The sequence below is a fragment of the Pyxicephalus adspersus genome, chromosome 11 (genome assembly GCF_032062135.1).
Source record: "Pyxicephalus adspersus chromosome 11, UCB_Pads_2.0, whole genome shotgun sequence".
In the NCBI taxonomy this organism is placed as follows: domain Eukaryota; kingdom Metazoa; phylum Chordata; class Amphibia; order Anura; family Pyxicephalidae; genus Pyxicephalus; species Pyxicephalus adspersus.
The window spans coordinates 44,351,523-44,369,323 of NC_092868.1; the positions used below are offsets into that span (position 1 = coordinate 44,351,523).

Sequence of the window (17,801 nt, forward strand, 5' to 3'; positions counted from 1 at the left end):
CATCGTCTGAATGACTGTCCTGGCGGATCCAAGGACGATGGACGTCGAACGATCATAATGTAAGTGAAGGGGAGAGAGCGCAGCGGGGTGCCGCTCCATTCTTCTCCCCCTCCCCCCTCCATGGAGCAGAACATTGTTGTATGTGCTGTATGTACAGCACTTGTTCATGCATCGTGCAGTCGTTTGTAGTTGGAAAGGACTGTGAAAGACAAAGACAATTATGGAACATGTATAGTTGTCCCCTAGGTCCTTTTTAAATTAAAAATCTGCCTATTATTTCACAAATATTTAGATATTAAAAAGTATAAATTTGGTTGTTGGTCAGCTGTATTTTATATTTTCTTTTGAACACTTGCAAAGCGCATTGGAGTAACCCCCAAAGTACTTTGCACTCCAACATGTTTATCCAACACATATGAATTGAAGCCAACCACAATGCACTGTTACACACTACTACTGCTTTGTGATGTGCTGGAAAACAATGGTGCCTATCTGACACCATTTTGGTGTGTTGGCAGTTCACTGATCAGAGCACATTTTCCCCAGCAATGTTTTTACGCTGAGTGAAAGTGCTGGGTGGTGCGCCCGGCTGGGGAGAACACTGAATTGCACTTAAACACACCAGTAATCCACCAATACAGTAAAGTGTGAATGAACCCTAAATTAAAGAAGGCAATGGATAAGAAATCTCAAATTTTAAGTTTTCCTTTTTTATTTTTTTAGCTGTCTTTGTCCAGTTGAGGCAATATCACATCCTGCCCATCAGGATAAAACAGCTGCCCGAATGAAAGTCAGCTCAGGCACATTCGCCATGCTGGATAAGCACTTGTAAATAGCACAAATGAGCGGCCATAATAACAGATCTAGGTACATATATATATTTGTTTTTTTATGATTAAATCTTAAGCATTGCTGCAGCTTCAAGAGCAAAAAAAACACTAGCTTCATTGCATATAGTGGAAAATTGTACGCTACAAAAGAAAAGGAAAGTTCAAGGTAACATTTACCATGAGACCCCTAGGATGTGTAAGATGTGTAGGTTATTAGAGAAGGTACAATTCTACAGATAATTAATGCCTGCTGATAACAGTGACCTGTAATAGACTATACAGCACACAAGCTTCTCTTCCTTTTATCTAAGACCCAGTCCACTCAATGTATTCCTGGAGGACCTAGCCTCTGTCCTATGGAATACAATGTGAACTGTGATAACAGGGAGGACTATCTGCTGTGCAGAAGTGTTGAAGAGGCTGTGCATTTTAAGCAGGCTCTTCTGTGCTTCACGTATTTGTATGTTGGATTCACACCATTGCACTGAGATAACACACAACGAATTGATACCCCAATGTATGGCAGTGTGTGAGCTGAATTGTGGCGCCATTTATTTTCATGAGTAACCCAACAAAAACCCAAAAAATGATTGTGCCCTACAACTTACAGATGTACCACTAAAAGAATCTTTTCAACAGGTACAGAAATTACCTGCTGATCTTGCAAAAAATGCAATTACCATTTACTCTCCTGTGAGATGAACTGGAAGAATAAAATAATCTACCTTATTATTAACCTAGAAAGCACCACTATAATAAGCAGTTATATACAAAAAAGGGCTGCAGGTAATAAACCTGTACATTTTTATTTTTATTATGAATAATAATAAACAGTATTTATATAGCACCAACATATTATGCAGAACTATACATTAAATAAGGATATTTAATGTCATTGTATGTCATAGGAGTAAAAGGGGAACCTGTCCAGTTGCGTTTTCCATCATCTGATCATACCTATATAAAAATATATCCATATTTAGAAGTTTCCTTGTAGTTGACAGGCAGGCATGGGACAATGAAAGCCATGCTATGTATATATTTTCATTATTTGGCGATCATGTCCTGGTGTTCACTGTCTGGCCCGTGTCAGGTGTTATTACATTTAGAAATGTCATTTGTTATTACTTTAGACACATGTAATGGGGATGGTTCTCTGGAAGAGGTTTTATTTTGTTAGATTCTCAGTGTTGAGCCTGGGGTTGATGACACAGCTGCTGAACTCTTGTACTAACCTTGCAATGTCCTTTGATGGAGTCTCGCCCTGGTATGCCAGTGAAAATGCATTATTGCTTATCTTCTGTGCAGGTGCTGTATGGTTCCTGCTATTTTCAGAAACCGTCTTTATAAGCTTTTACTGGTAATGCACCCTGACTGTGGAATCCTTTTACAGTACTTTTCTTAATACAGGCACTCAAGCCCTTACAATAAAAGACTGAGACTATTGACTGGGCTTAATCCATTCATGTCTTTACTGGTCCCAGTAAGCACACCCTATAGTGTCCTATTAAAATGTCTTGTTTTCTACTAAATGCGTCATCATTAAAAACAAAACAAATAACAAACATGCAACAAAAAAAATATACCACTGCAGCATATATCAAATTACAAAACTAATGGTAAATATGCAGGTAGTCCTTTGCTGACTATAAGTGGAAAATGGTTTGCCAACACAACAGTAATGTTTTCCAGTAGTGAACCCCGTATTGGCCTAAACGTAATACAAGTTGTAAATTAGACATCTGTGAAATATTATCCTTACTATAAAACATTACTGTGAAATCATTTGTCATAACTATTCCACTCAATTACAACAATTACACTGGGAACTTTATTTTGGAAAATAGTAGTCAAGTAATAAAATAAAGCCGCTCTGATCACCCGTACCCCGGAATGTCTATTCTGACCTGTAGGTATCTTTATTCTTACGGAACTACAGTGCAAAGACAATTTAGATAATTGTACATCCAGTCTTGTGTTGCCATTATAGTTCCACAATGACTGTGACCCCGTGAACAAAGCCAGCTCCACTAAAAACATGAGGCTTGAAGCCTTATGGCCAACTATGTTTAGTATGAAATGCATCAGGGCTCTGTCAAGTTTCCTGTGCTGGAATATGAATAAAGCACTTACTGAACATGACATATTGCTGACAACTCCTTTTGTATGTTCTAATTGTCTGGGACTAGGGAAGGTTCATGGAGCTGGTGGTATTGTTGGGTGAAACCATGAAGCTTGTGGTATTGTTGGGTGAAACCATGAAGTAATATGGTATGGCAATATATTCCTAGCAGCAGCAGAACTCTATATGTATATATTATGGACCCTCTATCCCTTTTGTCCTTTATCGACATAAAAAGCATGATTTGGTGGGTTCAGTGTGCAGGAACTTGAGTGCAGGAACATTGGTAGAGTTGTTGGACTTCAGTGGCCCAAACCGAGCCCTCAAGTCCATCAAATCTACTAAACAATTTTGGGATGAATAGAACACATGGGATGAATAGAGATGAAAAGGCCTATTCAGAAAAAGGAGAGTAATATAGCCAAAGCGGCTTCATATTAGGTTTTAAAATCAGATAACCAGCAACCACCTTTTTGTTTGTGATGGTCAGGTGTCCACAAAAAAAATCAACCAATAACATAACATAATTTTGTGTTTTTCCTTAAATCTGCCTATCTGTGTTCAATTTTAAATTGGCCAGTGACCTGCTGGTGATAATGTTCAAAGCAGTATTTGTGGTATGGTCACGGCTGCACCGATTCTTTGCGATTCCCTGTGGTTAGTCGTCTCCCTATTTTCTCAAGTACCCTAAAGCTAAGTATGTGAAAAAAACAAACATGTGTTCCCTGCTTTTGAAAACTACTCTCCGTAATGCTCACATCAAAAAACACAGCTGAATGTATCAGAGTTTGAGCAATGAACAGGTAAGTATATCTCCCCTGCCCAAGTTTTTTTCTCCCGTACTCTAAAGTCATGTGTCCTGACCTTTTTAAAAGGAAACCCCTTGAAAAATCTTTAAGGTTTTAGGGAACTCCTACTATAATTACTATATCCACAGCTCATAGTACATTAGTTGGTTGGTTAGTAGGAAGAATGCCTCCTACATTGCTGGCCATTGGGAAGTAGGTCAGCCAAAAAGATAATTGGTGCCAGTTAAACTGGCCTGAGAGACACAAATTGATCAAGGAAACCCTAAAAACCTCTGGAGGAACCCTGGGGTTTCATGGATCTCTGGTTGAGAAACACTAGAGCACTTACCTCTTATGTAATGGCAATAAGGGGGAGAGGTGTTCTGTAGTCAAACAGGGAAGAACTAGGCTCTTTTAGGTTAAGATCTCACTGGACTTTAAGCAGATTCATGTAAATTTTTCCATAAGTTCAATACTAAACCATGGTAAATGTGCAGAGGTGCACTGCAAAATATATTTCCCCGACCTTTGCATTAAAGTAAATCTGTTGTGGGAAAAGTAGATTTACTTTTAGCCTAAAATTTAAAAAAAAAGATCTGTACTTTTTTTGTTTTTGGGGGTTTTAGAAATATATAAAACTCTGTTACCAAAAGGGTTTTTTTCATATGATTTATATTCTGGCAAATTTCAGAAGTCCAAAGGAAAAGGGGAAAAAACAACACTGGGTGGTGTTTCCATATTACCAACACATTTGCTGCTCTGCATTTGGTTGATTATAGCCCATATGTCACCAAATAACGCTTTTATTTCCCCTGCAGAGGTTCCGTACTGTAAAGCCTATGAAATAACAAGGTAGAGGCTGCACAGATGTTCTATAACCCACAGCTAGTCATACATGAGTTTAGATCAATCAACAGCAAGTTAAATTAATGAATGCAAATTGGTGGCTATAAGTTCCAACAGATTTTTAGATTTGCAGCAAATGTCTTAATATGTCTTTTGTGTATACAATGACCATACATTCAGGCTGGCCCTCAATTATTTTTTACTGCAAGGCTATCAAATCAGAGCACTTTCCTAGAAATCTGTCATGTTTTTTTTTTTTTAGTGAATATGGATTTATTTTTACAAAGCTTACCTGAAAATAATTTTTGATGTGATATTTGCATATTTATTTGCTTTCCGTATCGTACTGAGAAAACATTTTCCAACTCATTTGATTATTATTCAGATTATATGACTAAATAATTACAATTGAAATATATTGTGCGTGTCTCTAAATGCAATAAGATCTTTATAAAATTGAACCTAAATAGAGTGAATTGTACAAATTAATGTGTTTAAATTTAAAGGGGAAAATGTTCACTTATAGCGAACTAAGCTGATATTTAGACAGATATAAAAGACGCAAAATAATGAAGCTCTGTTTTCAAATATATATCATTTAATTATTTCTGATACCTGAAAATAATCTGCTATCAGCCGTTTGCAATATCTGTAGAGCACAAAATAGTGTTGGGGAAAGACAAGCAGAAGGAACTGGTCAGTTGTGCTGCAGTACAAACAGCATGATGATAGGAGGAATCAGAATGACAAAGAGGTGACCTCATTAGTGTTCTGCTTCTAATTTCACTGTCTAGTAATGGTTGGAAGGGAGCCTGTATGTAAGGCTGCGTAAACATGTCAAATTTTTCTTATATCATTCATCTTCAGCAAAAAATCTGACGTGTGTACAGCCATCTTCACTCATAGATCCACCCTGGTGGTTTAATAAAGGACTGATCAGAAATGACTACTAAGCATATCTATGGAAGAGGGCACAGCAGGGTGCTACTGATGCGTTCTACCCCCTCCTGTCTAGATAAAACAGAATGGAGGCTGTTTGTGCATCGATCATTCGTTCATCCGTCACTGGAAACGATCATAAAAGATTGTTTACAGAATTTGGATGTGTGTACATCTGTGTACAATCTAAATGTGAACTACAACGATAGATTAGACACCCAAACCTACTAGACAAGGATTTGCTGTGGGGCAGAACGGTGTAAATCTCAGCACTGGGTGGCTCATTTTTCCTGCAAGGCAAAACTGAAGAATCTAAATGCACTATGAAATTAAATGGTATATTTGAACAGGCTTCATACGGAATTATTAGTCTCTTGATAAATATATATTCTCTAATTAAGATAATTTTTACCCTATATATTATATACTTTTGCAAACATTTTGTCAATGCTATATTGCAACTACTTGCTGTGCAGCAGCTGCAACAAAATATTTGGGGTTACAGAGCATACACAAGAGAAGTATTGCAGAATAACAAAGCAATGGGGTGAGTGGCATGAAATAGATGAATACTACAATAGTTCATGCACTGTTACAGAAAGAGTAAGGCTGCATAACAACATGGTAATTGAATCTGGAAGATCTAATGATGAGATTTCACCACCAGAATCAAGGAAATATAAATGAATTGCTCATGTGATTCAACACAGTGATATATACCCATGAGCAAAACTTTAGCATTGGGGGGATTGACCCTTTCAATTGGATCTGAAATCAAACAGCTTTCTCAGTTACATAGCCATTAAACCCCAAAATGTGAGATCAGTTTTAAACATTTATAAGTAAAAGTCATGTACAAAAGCAGAGCCCGAATGATGCCTACGAATGCTACCCCGACCTTGGGGAGAAGTTTCATCAACTAGAATTCTATATCAAGTGACGGAGCCTTGTTGGCTATTGAGCTGCTTTGCACAGGGGATAGCAGTTGGTGGGACTATGTCCAGAATATTTAAGTAAAACACTAAAATGTTCTGCATAATAGTAGAATATCTTTACTTTAAGTATTTAAATTGGCTGACAAGATCACTTTAAAGAAACAGCTGGTTTAAGGATGAAGCCAGTGCTGGGTCTTGTTGTTTCTGTTGCAGTATTCCGACATTTCATCATTTCAGACAAAGCAACCAAACAGCCTCTTTTTGAGGCTTTAATCCTACGGCCTAATTACTAATCCTTAATTGTCCGTAGGCAGAGAGAAATTGCAATGATTTGGGTAGCATAAAGAATGCCTCACCTCCCCTAGAAGTGAGCAATGCCCATGGGAAAGGGTCCCATCTCTTCCATATGTAAAACAAATTGCCCGGAGTGCCCTTTGTCTGGCTGCTCAATCTGCACAAACTGTTTGGTGGCCCCATGTGTATTTATCATATTATATGATATTTAGTGTTCTATTGATCACACCTAGACTAAACCATGAACACCCGAAATCCTAGAAGTCAACTGTCTACAGCGAAAGAACATATTGGTAATGGGCACCACAATGTGACATTACTTCAGGTCGAATGACCCCATACCAAGACTAGATTGTGTGAAATTTGGAATGATGCTACTAACGACCTCTCTTTTATATATTTGACCTTATCATGAATGCAGAGACATTAACTTCATTGGTAAAGTCCACCTGGTAGAGTCCAGATACGAGGAACCAATGGTTGGATCAACCTACAAATATCCACCCAAACTATATTGTTACAAGCCTGTGAAAGTGTATTCTTGTTCCTCGCTATGTCTTTTTACAAACGATGAAATCTCACGTCTCTAGTTTTCCTTATTTTATGCAGCCAAGCTCAGTATTATTCCACCCTAAAGGGAGTCATTTACATCAACAGACTGAGCCAGAAAACATAATCTTTACACTTTATTACTCGCCCCTTCCACCTTCAGGAGTTTATAAAATATACTCGGACGTCATTCTGAGTCCCACGAAAGCAACTTGCAGATAATGTGAAAATAAATTTTACAAATGTACGGTTAAGGCACGCGAGTGTCTACAGGGAACGAGGAAGAAAAAAAAAAAAAAGAGTTAAATAAAATTGCTAATCATAAGACGTGCACTGTTCTTCACATTGAACACTGTTCTTTCTATTGAATGCTGTTTTTCTGCATTTATAGATGAATTTAAAAAAAAAAAAGAGGCCGTGCGTGCTCTACCATTCTACGGATCTGCTTGAGTACTTAGCATTGTTGGTTGGTGGTGTTGTTGGATATTGTTCCCAGCGAGAAATTGTTCCACCTTTAAGCATATTTCTATTGAAAATGTAACTGTAGTGGTAAACATTTACAACTCAGCAGGGAGCTGTGCTAGCAGCTAACCTATCACATTGCTTTAGAGGCAGCAATAAAGAAATCATAGAGTGCCACCTAGTGATCCTGTAATGAAACAGTCTGCAAAATTGGAAACCTGAGCATACAAAAATGCCCACAGACATATGAGAATGTCTGCCTGGTCAGACCACTTATGGTCACAGTGAACATTTATTCAATGATTGTTCCTGAGAATGGTTGTTTAGCAGCTGGATGATAATACATTCACAGCTAGCTACTTTCTATTATCTGTAGGCACATTTTTTGTGTAAAGCAACAAATTCAGCTGCAATAAGGGGCACGGAACAGCTTTCCTAAAGGCAAAAGGAGTGAAAAGCAGTGAAAAATCACAAAAATAATGGTTGTATTCCTTATTTAAATACCAACTTTAGCTATACACAAACAAAATATATATGAAAGCAGACGATTCAACTTAGCTTTAAGAAGGAGACTGCAAATAGTGAGGGAATTGTTTTCCTTTTAATTTTATCCACCTATAAACCAAAAAAACCTGATGAGCAGACGGGAAGATTTCAGGGAGTCTCTGCCGATTTGAATTAGTTATATTGGAAATGATACACATAGATATAATTTGAACCATTATAAAAGGATTGGTAGGTTTGCCTTTTGAGCTCCAAAGCCCCATTGTACTGATTTAAAACACTGCTTCTGCTAAGTTCCTGGTGGACTTCAATCAAAGTAAGCAGCAAAAGAAATATTTTATCCAGTCTGGTTTACTGGTTTGTATATTTAATCAGAAAGTATATGATGATTTATATATTTAATGAAATGAAAAATTATATATTGCCTTCCTGCCTCACCTCGGTGCACATTGCAATGCTCAGTATCTGATATCCTAAAGGAGTCTGGAACAAGCAGCTGCAAGGTTAAGAAGGGTAAGTTAAGCATGGAAGGTGAAGGATGGGGAAAGTGTGACCACTTTAAAGTTAATGTCATTTTGCCCTGCATGGGCCAGATGACATAATTTTTTATACCTGTGCCCATCTGTAATATGGGCAATATCTCCAAACATTCATTGCTAATTGCCTGGCTGTCACATTAAATCTTCTGCTCTAAAATAATTCCTTGTGGGTCAATAAACCTTAAACTAGCAAAGCCGAAATATAAGCATGGCAAGCGAACGGCTGGTAGGAGGTGGTGAGGTATGATGGCTGAGGTGTTTCGCTCATCAGAGATGAAGATTTAAGGATGTATATTTGGATTAAATGGAGATACTATGTCTTATTGTTTTTTCAGGAAGCTTGATGGGAATGATAACAGAGACTGTTAATCCAGGGAACATCCGATTGCCTCATGGAATCAGGAAGGATTTTTTTTCCCCGTTGGGGCAAATTGAACCAGGGGTTTTTTTTCCTTCTTTTGGACCAACTATGTCTACAGGGTTTTTATCTGGCATCTGTTTATTTCCCTAAGGGTTGAACTTGATGGACTTTCTTTTTTTTTTTCATACGGACTATGAAACTGTGCAACCATGATAAGTAATTACATCAAAATAGTGGAAGGGCTGCAGAAGTAATTGAAATGAAAAACCCAGGATAATTGCTTTTCGTATTTTTTTGGAGGGGTACTTTAGATTGTCCTGGTCCAGGGTGCTTTCCAGTACTAGGTTTTGTATATAACCTACCTTAAATTTAATCTGATAATTAGAGTTTACATCAAACCTGTTAGCTTTCTTTAATTCTAAGTATTTTAAAGGACTATCGTACAGTTTTATAATTAGCCTATAGGACCAAAATGCCAAAACTTAGAAAGGCACAGCTTTCGGGCAGTACTGGGGATATTTTCATGTGTCTGCTCTTAGGCAGGGAATATACTTTTTTAAACCAAGTAAGGATCACTTTACCACTGAGCTTTATGTTAACATCTGAGAAGTCTACTTTAATACAACACCACAAGCAGTGACGTGTGTAGATAACACATGCTACTACAGTAACATAGGTGCAAATAGAGTGTAACATTAGATGGGTCTTTCTACAATCCAGTGAGCATGTGGTATGTTTTTACTAGATGTTTCCCCTTACGTCTGACATCTCCAATGAACTTGAGTGACATAACTGATGCTTTGACCTTTGGCTCCTTGTGCACTTCTAGACTGCTTATATATAAAAAGTAACGAAAAGGAAACGGTCCGTTGAAGATAAAAGCAGATTCACTTGTCATTGTTCTAGCTGTTGTTAGGAGACTGAAAGGAAGCATTTGATTTGAACCATTGTGTGCAGGGGACATGCTTTCCTCCAATTCGTATAATTGGTATCCACATTCAAAAATTTTTTTCTGAGACATGGTATTAGCACTTTGCTGAGGCCGGAATATAAAACTGTGTTAGTCATGAACCTTTCCAATAATAATTTGCTGTACACCTGCATGAGGAAATTTGTTCCAATGATTACTTATAAAGGTTACTGAGTTACTTGGTTTTATACTTTATAGGGACTTTATATGAAATGAGGTGCGACCAATAATTCCAGCAGGAAATTATGAGCACAAATAGGAAGAACAAGACAAGAGGTACCCTTAAATGAGAACTGAGTGCTAGGGAGAAAAAGAAGAAAAACATGTTTCAGCAACAGAATAAAGACTATACACATTTGCATGAATAATGTGCAAACGAGGCAAAGCAAAGCTTATGACACATGACAGTCATGTGTATTGAAAAATGCCCCTTTCTTCCAGAAACTCTGATTGACAGCAGGCTATTGATAAAAAGTCTATAGGGCTCACCAGAAAAACAGCTAATCAGCAACAGGACATTTAATTACATCATCAGTTTCCATTGCTGGCTAGTAATGGACCAGTCACGATGTGGCTCCCAGGGTATTGTGAGAACTAAATTCTTTTCTTTTCAGATCTATTAACTATTTCTATAATGAACTCAAAAGACTGATAACATATATGAAGAAAGAAGGGCAATTCTAGTTTGATGAAAGTGTTAGATGTCACATTGGTGATTTTAAAGAGTTTTTCTATTTTGTAACTAAGAACTGTCAATTTAGGGTCACAGAAATTCCAAGTGTAGCTTAGTCACTGGAGCCTACAATAAAATCACCAGCTTTAGTGTTTTTTTCCAAGTATTCCAATGAGGTTGCTGTATAGATAAGCAATATAGTGAGCATCAGCAGCAATACTGTAACCAGATACTACTACAAAACACAAGCAGAGAGATTTGCAGTTGCTCCAAATCTCTACTACAAGGTGCTAATATGACATGCCCCTTGGAGGGTATTCCTGCGTACATTCATCTTTGTATCTCAAGACTGATGTCAGCAATTAATCCTCAGCAGCAAAATCACCCAGGAATGGCTTCCACTTATGTCTATGGACCAAGAATGCTGCAGAATTTCCCACGCAGGCATAGGAACAGCAAGGATGCAACATCACGGCCTGGCTAGTGAGAAAGTGACTCTTTAGTAATTTGTTGGCAATCCTATTAAAATTTCTTGTCTCTAGGGACAGGATTGCTTATGTGACATGGCTCTAAATGGTCATTAGAATATTTTCATACCTTAATGTCATAATTTAAAGGGACACCATTATCTAGCATCTCTGGAACGTTGTCTGATGTCATTTCCAGAAACAGGTTTCTCTACCAAACTGACACAAATTTGCATGCTTGGACAGTCTAAGTGTTCATGTTTAGAGAAAGGTTTTTCAAAAGACAGATTTTAGCAGTCAAATAAGTACCTATCTGTCTTTAAGGAGACACAGTCACCTTGCTCATGAAGAACATCATGAAAGTCTTTCTCTCTTCGGTCATCTTCCACCAACCTTTATCTACTTACCTACAATCTGTTGCAGCTTCTTGTTCCTGTGCAGCTAGGAATGCTATCTGGGGTTACCAGGCATGAAGATGTGACCTCCCATTTGCCTGGCCGAATATTTGGGGGAATAATGTCACCACCCCTGAATTTGTCAATATGGCCGATCCCATTGTTGGCCAAAATAGGAGCAAGCAGCTAGGAGGTTAAGTAGGGTAAGGTAAGGAGAAAACGATGGAGGATGGGGAAGAGTGACCATTTTAAGGATAATGTCATTTTGTCTACATAAGCCAGATGACAATATATTTTTATACCTGTGCCCATCTGGTAAGAAATGAACCTTTTCCCAAAAACACTGCAGGACAGTCTGTAAAACTCTACCTAACAAGGCAGCAAAAAGACAGAGTAAATGAATCTTCAAGTCTGCCTGGGAAATCATAGATTTACACTTCTCCATTGTCTCTATCCACAGCTACAGAGCTGTGTGCTAATTGAGTTATAATGGAGGATAATTACAACCAATATTAGTACATTACACATTAGCATAGTTTTAGTGAGAGATTCCTAGTTTGGAAATAATGAATGTTTAATTCATAGGTATCCTGAATACAATTAGCATAAAATGGATTAAAGTAGAAGACACTTAATGGATCTAGAGAGCTACAAAATAAGTTGGAAATCCAAAGTAAGCTTAAGTGTAAAATAATGGTGTGCATTTACTAACTTATGTTCCTGTTTTGAATCACTTACCAGATAAGTAAACTCAAATTACAACAGATTATATATACAAAAGATGGTAAAATATTCACATCACAAACCTATTCTGGCTTTCAAGGAATATTTTACATACTACTTTAGTCAAACTGCAGTTCTCTAATGTCTATGTACACCCATTATCAATTTTCGGGATACAAATAATAAAATGAACACATAGGCATCAATTGCCACTTGGAACGACTCTCTGAGCCTGACCTCATTAACTACCTGTCCATCAATTGCATGGCTGCAGCATGGCTTTAGCTGTATGTACTAACATTGACAGCCTCACTCATGGATTCACTCACATCATTATACTTATAAGGTAAAAATGACCCTCTTTTTTTTTTTTTTCCTAAATGCAACAGAATAGCAGCGCAGAGCCTCCTGGAATACCTACATCACGCATCCTGGGAGACTCCTGGCTGCTCCTTCTGCGCATGCCCGATATTGGAGCGGAAGGATCCTTTTCTGTAATAGGGAAAAAATGCTAATCTCACGCATGTGCAGCGAGATCAGCACACTTTTTTTCCCTTTCCACGTCACCCAATCTCTCTGCACAGTGCAAGATTGGGTGAAGCACGAAAAAATAAGAAGAAGCCCAACGAAGATGGCGGCTCTGGATTCCTCCACAGAGGAGGATACGGGGACGACACAGGACCCGATGGAGGAAACCTCCGGATGGGTCAATGGATCTGTGGGATTAAAGGTGAATGTGTTTTCTTTTATTTTTGGTTTAGTTCCACTTTAAATAATCCCCCTTCCCTCTTTTAGTGTAATCTAATCAAATAATTTAAGGAATTAAAAAAGCGACATGACGGTCAATGTCTCTGCTATTTTACAAATAAGGACATAAAATAAATCAGAAGCAATCCACATATTCAGCATATTGTAATTGATGGAGCAGCCACAAGTAAAGCACACTTTGAACAGATCCCCAACGAATTTGCTATAGCTTCAAATGCGCTTTGTTAGAAGATAAACTCGTGCAGTGATATCAGAGTAGGCAATTTCAGTACAGAAGAGGAGCCTGTACAACTTCACAAGACTGAAGGAGAGGTTGGAGATCCACATAACAAAGCTTTTAAAATTTGCTTAGCTCATTTCTTTCCAAACCCTTCAATAAAACAAAATCATGTTACAATTTTTTGAAGATAATTTTTGAAATATTACAAAAGGAGTTTCATCCAGAATGATGATATAAGGCGAGGGACTACTAATAGGAGCTTCCAGGAAATTTGAGAAGGGTGGAACCACAAAGAACGAGATATAATATAGCGTTACTACACCTCATAAATGGTTCCATCTAAACAGTGCAGCACTCCATGTCCTTGACGTTGGTCCAGCACCCAGTTTCCCTCATAATGATCACCATTCCTGTAATAAAACACATTTCATGCTTATCAGCTGGAACGTGGCTCCAAGACTTACTGCCAAAGTAGACTTTGATGTAAAATATGAAATACATTGCAATGATTTTTATACAGAGGGCCATGATTACAGAGACTCTGAAACTGGAAAATATGGAAAGGCAAACTGCTGCAAGAAAAAAAGTATGGGGAACCTGGAGGTTGCTTGCTGCAGCATCTCAAACCTTCCAGTCATGGTTGAATATTAGAAAAAGGTTCCAGATAGTGCCAATATGCTTTTCCACCTATTGTGCCTTCCTGTTGGCTAGTTGAGCGCCCATCATAGCGAATTAATGCATCAATAAATGTACTGGAAAAGGCTTCAGTTTTGACATGAAATTTGCTTATGTCTATAGTGTTTAAGGGGTTGTTCCAGGTATTTGCAGGCACCTCTATGTACAAACTGTACAATAAATTTGTTTTTTTTCTAAATAAAATACCTACAGGTAGTACCCGGGTTACATATGAGATAGAGACTGAAGTTTTTTTCTTACGTTGAATTTGTAAGTCGGAACAGGTACATTATTTTTATAAATGCATTTTATAAATTAGGACAGATGTTTGTCTCAACATATTATTAGGCAGCTTGGTGTCAGTTACTGCATAAAATCCTCACTATGAGCTGATCACAAACAAAGCAAAAAAAAAAAAAAACTCTTTATGGAGCCTAGACATTTAATAATGTCTAGAGCAAGCTGTGCTTTGATATGCAAATATAAACAACTGCAGAGTTTGTCTTGGTCATTAAAGTGTTACAAGATGTTGCAGAAAGAGCTCAGTCCTTAAGGTAACCCACAACCTCAGCTGTGTTTAGCAAAAGATTTCTTCTGCTCCCTCCCACCTCCAAGCCTCCATTCAGCACACAGCGAGCAGGGAAGTCTCATTTGTATCTAGGAGACGTCCGTATGTCGGATGTCCTTAACCCTGGGACTACCTGCACTTCTACCTTTTGATCATTCTTTCTTGCATCTCTGTGCTTCTGATCTCATGCAGCCATGTTAGAGCCAGCTTCTGTCTCCTAGCATGGTCTTCTGTCTTCCAATGACGGCTTCATATCAATTCCCAGTACAGGTTTCCTAATGCCTAATCCTTAAAATGTACTTTTACTCCATTTCTCTACCTAATCTTTAAACCGAACCAACACCCAAAACCTTAAGCCAATCTTGTACTTACTCCCTAATCTAATTTGCATGCAAATATCTAAAAATCCATGTACATGTTTTGTTTTAGATGCAAAACTGATTTGAGTCTGTAAATAAAATATAACTCAAACCTTACCGTTATAACTTGCCCTTGTGCTTTTTATATAACTTTGTGTAGCTTCTGCTTTAAAATACCATATAGTTCAATATGTTAATAATAAAACACCTAACCAAGGACTGCCTCAACCCATATGTTCTATACATTCCCTTAACAGAACACACATGAGAGAAAGTTTTTGTAATTTACAACTTGGTTTCCACATTCCAAACTTTATTGGTATCCCCTTCGGCTTACTTTTATGCTTTGTGGTTAAAAGCAATGAACAGTTGCGGGCAGCACCTCACAATATAATGTCCATTTCATTTAGAAGTGAAATGTAACCCCCAAAATACATATAGTACAACAACATCTAAATGAGTATGCAAAAGGCATGCAGTAAATAATATTCCTACAGTGTATACCTTGGAAATATGAAAGAAGGTGACAAAAAGGCATGCATTAATTTATGTGGCGTTTCTCTGTATATACACATATGAAACACATTCTCTGTGTCTTTTCGGTTTTAAGTAAAAGTCAATTTAGGACTGATATTTTAGATTTGGATAGATACCAATGGGGGGTTTAAAGTAGTTTAGTGATTATGTCTCTGCAGTGGTAAGATGGATACTCCATGGTGAAATCTTTCACCCAGGGGTCTGACTTATTTTTCACTTTTTAACTTTTTTTTACTTTTCACAGCAACAGATGTGAAAAGAATCTTTAAGTGCCTTGGTAAGTGGACACAATCAGAAACTCTAGTGAGGATCTCCCTGCTAGAGGTAACCTTAGAATCAGAGTCACACAAAGTTAAATAGAAGTTTAACATGCTTGCTATGCATGCATGCCTTTGCTAGTCCCCCAATTTTCTGCCCCTGCCCACCAACATGCTACCGACATTTTTAAATCAAACCTTTCAATTTCCATCTACCTTATTTTCGATTCAGTGACCCTGTATCTGCTGCTCCTTTTCTGTCCCTAAACTGGATGGTTGCAGGAGGATAACCAGGTTGTATTGCTTAACCGCAGGAGATAAAAGTCAGGTCACTAGATGGATGGGGCTGTGTAAATGTCAGGACTGGACAGACAGACATGCAAACTTCTTGGCAGATCAAACATCTTTCACATATGTATTTCATCAGAAAATTTAGTTGTTTGCCACAAGTTAACCTTTATGCTTTCGGGAACCAATTTGGTAAGGCACACCCTTGCTGCCTCCATGTACATTATACCAAACACAAAATCTACAGAGACAAAACAAGTGTGGAAAAAAGAATCTCAGCATGAAAATATTGTGATGGTTACAAAAGAAAACACACCCTTCATATCTCCTGTTAGGCCAAATTCCGCAAGTATGTACTAGTCTTATGGAGTCCTTTGTGATTACTTTGGAGGGGAGCCCAGGAAACTCATACAAAATCCTAGTCCATGCATTTGAGGCACCCAGCGCTATTTTCTATGGGATATCCCTTTTCGATGATGACAATGTCACATGGGTGCCACTTGCCTTTACTCAAAATGATTGCACCTGTTGCCCAAGAGGTGCCAGTCCAAAACCGTTGAGTAGCCAGGCAAAGTAAACATGTGTACAGAGGTTTGTGCCAGAGAGCCAGATAGCATTACACTGGGAGCTTTAGAAATACATTTGGAATGCATGACGTCAAAACATGTGTTTCTTCAGATTACAGGCCATGCGCGCACAGTGTGACGATATCCCGCTGGCAGACACATGTAGCGTTAGATGACATACAGCACAAGCTGAGTGTTTACAGACGAAAAGTCTCACTTGCTGAACACAGGTGCAGATCTTCCGTGAAGCAAGTATCACATTATACCCCGTCGGCTCTCCAAGTATGAGGTTTTCTGCTTTGTACAGGAATAATGAACTAATGTTCTTTGGAACTAAGGAAAAATGTGACCACTGAAATGTAAACTTCAAGGAATGTAGTGACGTATCATTTCATACATTTGTTATTCAGTAAAGCACCACAAGGCAGTGTTTCCCCAAGGTTTGAGAGAGGTTCCACTGGTGTTACACAAATGAATATGGGTAAAATTCAACAAGGCTTAGGACTTAGAGCCCAACTCATGCTAACATGTTTTAATTTATCATATTACACATTTCTGGGAGAGGTCCAAACCCTTCCACATTTTCACAAAATAATTATTTTCTACTAAGGAGACTGTCGGTCGAGCCTTTTGTCAGTGCAGCAAATGAAGAGAAAATATCTGAAAAGGTGACAATATAAAAGAGAAGGAGCTCCACACTGAAAACAAGCCAATGCATTCTAGGTTATCCCATCAGAGCTTAAAATGCTGGTGAAAAGGTAACTGGAATGATTCCAGACACCCTTTTATTGAATGACTGGTCAAAAAGGAAGTGGTATGAAAGCAAAAAGAACTGGGGTGGCCTTTAAAAAGATTAAAAAATAGCATGAGCATCTGTGAGAAAGGAGGCTTTGGCAGCCAATTTATGCTTTACAGTAGCCTGAGCTTAATTATGTATTAGGCTATGTGCACAGAAAACATGGGTGGGACTATTGGGATAACAGGGGTGGGAGTACAGGTGTTAAGGGTAAATTCCTTATGAATATGAGTGTTTGGCATGCATTACCTTTTGTCACTGTTTTGCCTTGAGGAAAAGGCTCTGGGAAGCCTTGAAACGTTGGCTTTTAAAACATCTTGTGATAGTACTATAATAAGGCAAGAACACTGTACTTTGGAGTGCTGAGTTC

The 17,801-nt window shown here is 38.1% G+C and overlaps 1 protein-coding gene across 2 annotated transcripts in view; it reads right to left on the reverse strand.

The window, feature by feature from the left end:
* The window catches only part of MORN1 (MORN repeat containing 1), a 182,908-nt gene that overhangs the window by 140,074 nt on the left and 25,033 nt on the right, over positions 1-17,801 (reverse strand). For both annotated transcript variants that reach the window (XM_072425997.1, XM_072425996.1), the window contains exon 6: positions 13,708-13,795. In XM_072425997.1, coding sequence (XP_072282098.1) covers positions 13,708-13,795 — 88 coding nt within the window. The remainder of the gene's footprint in view (positions 1-13,707; positions 13,796-17,801) is intronic.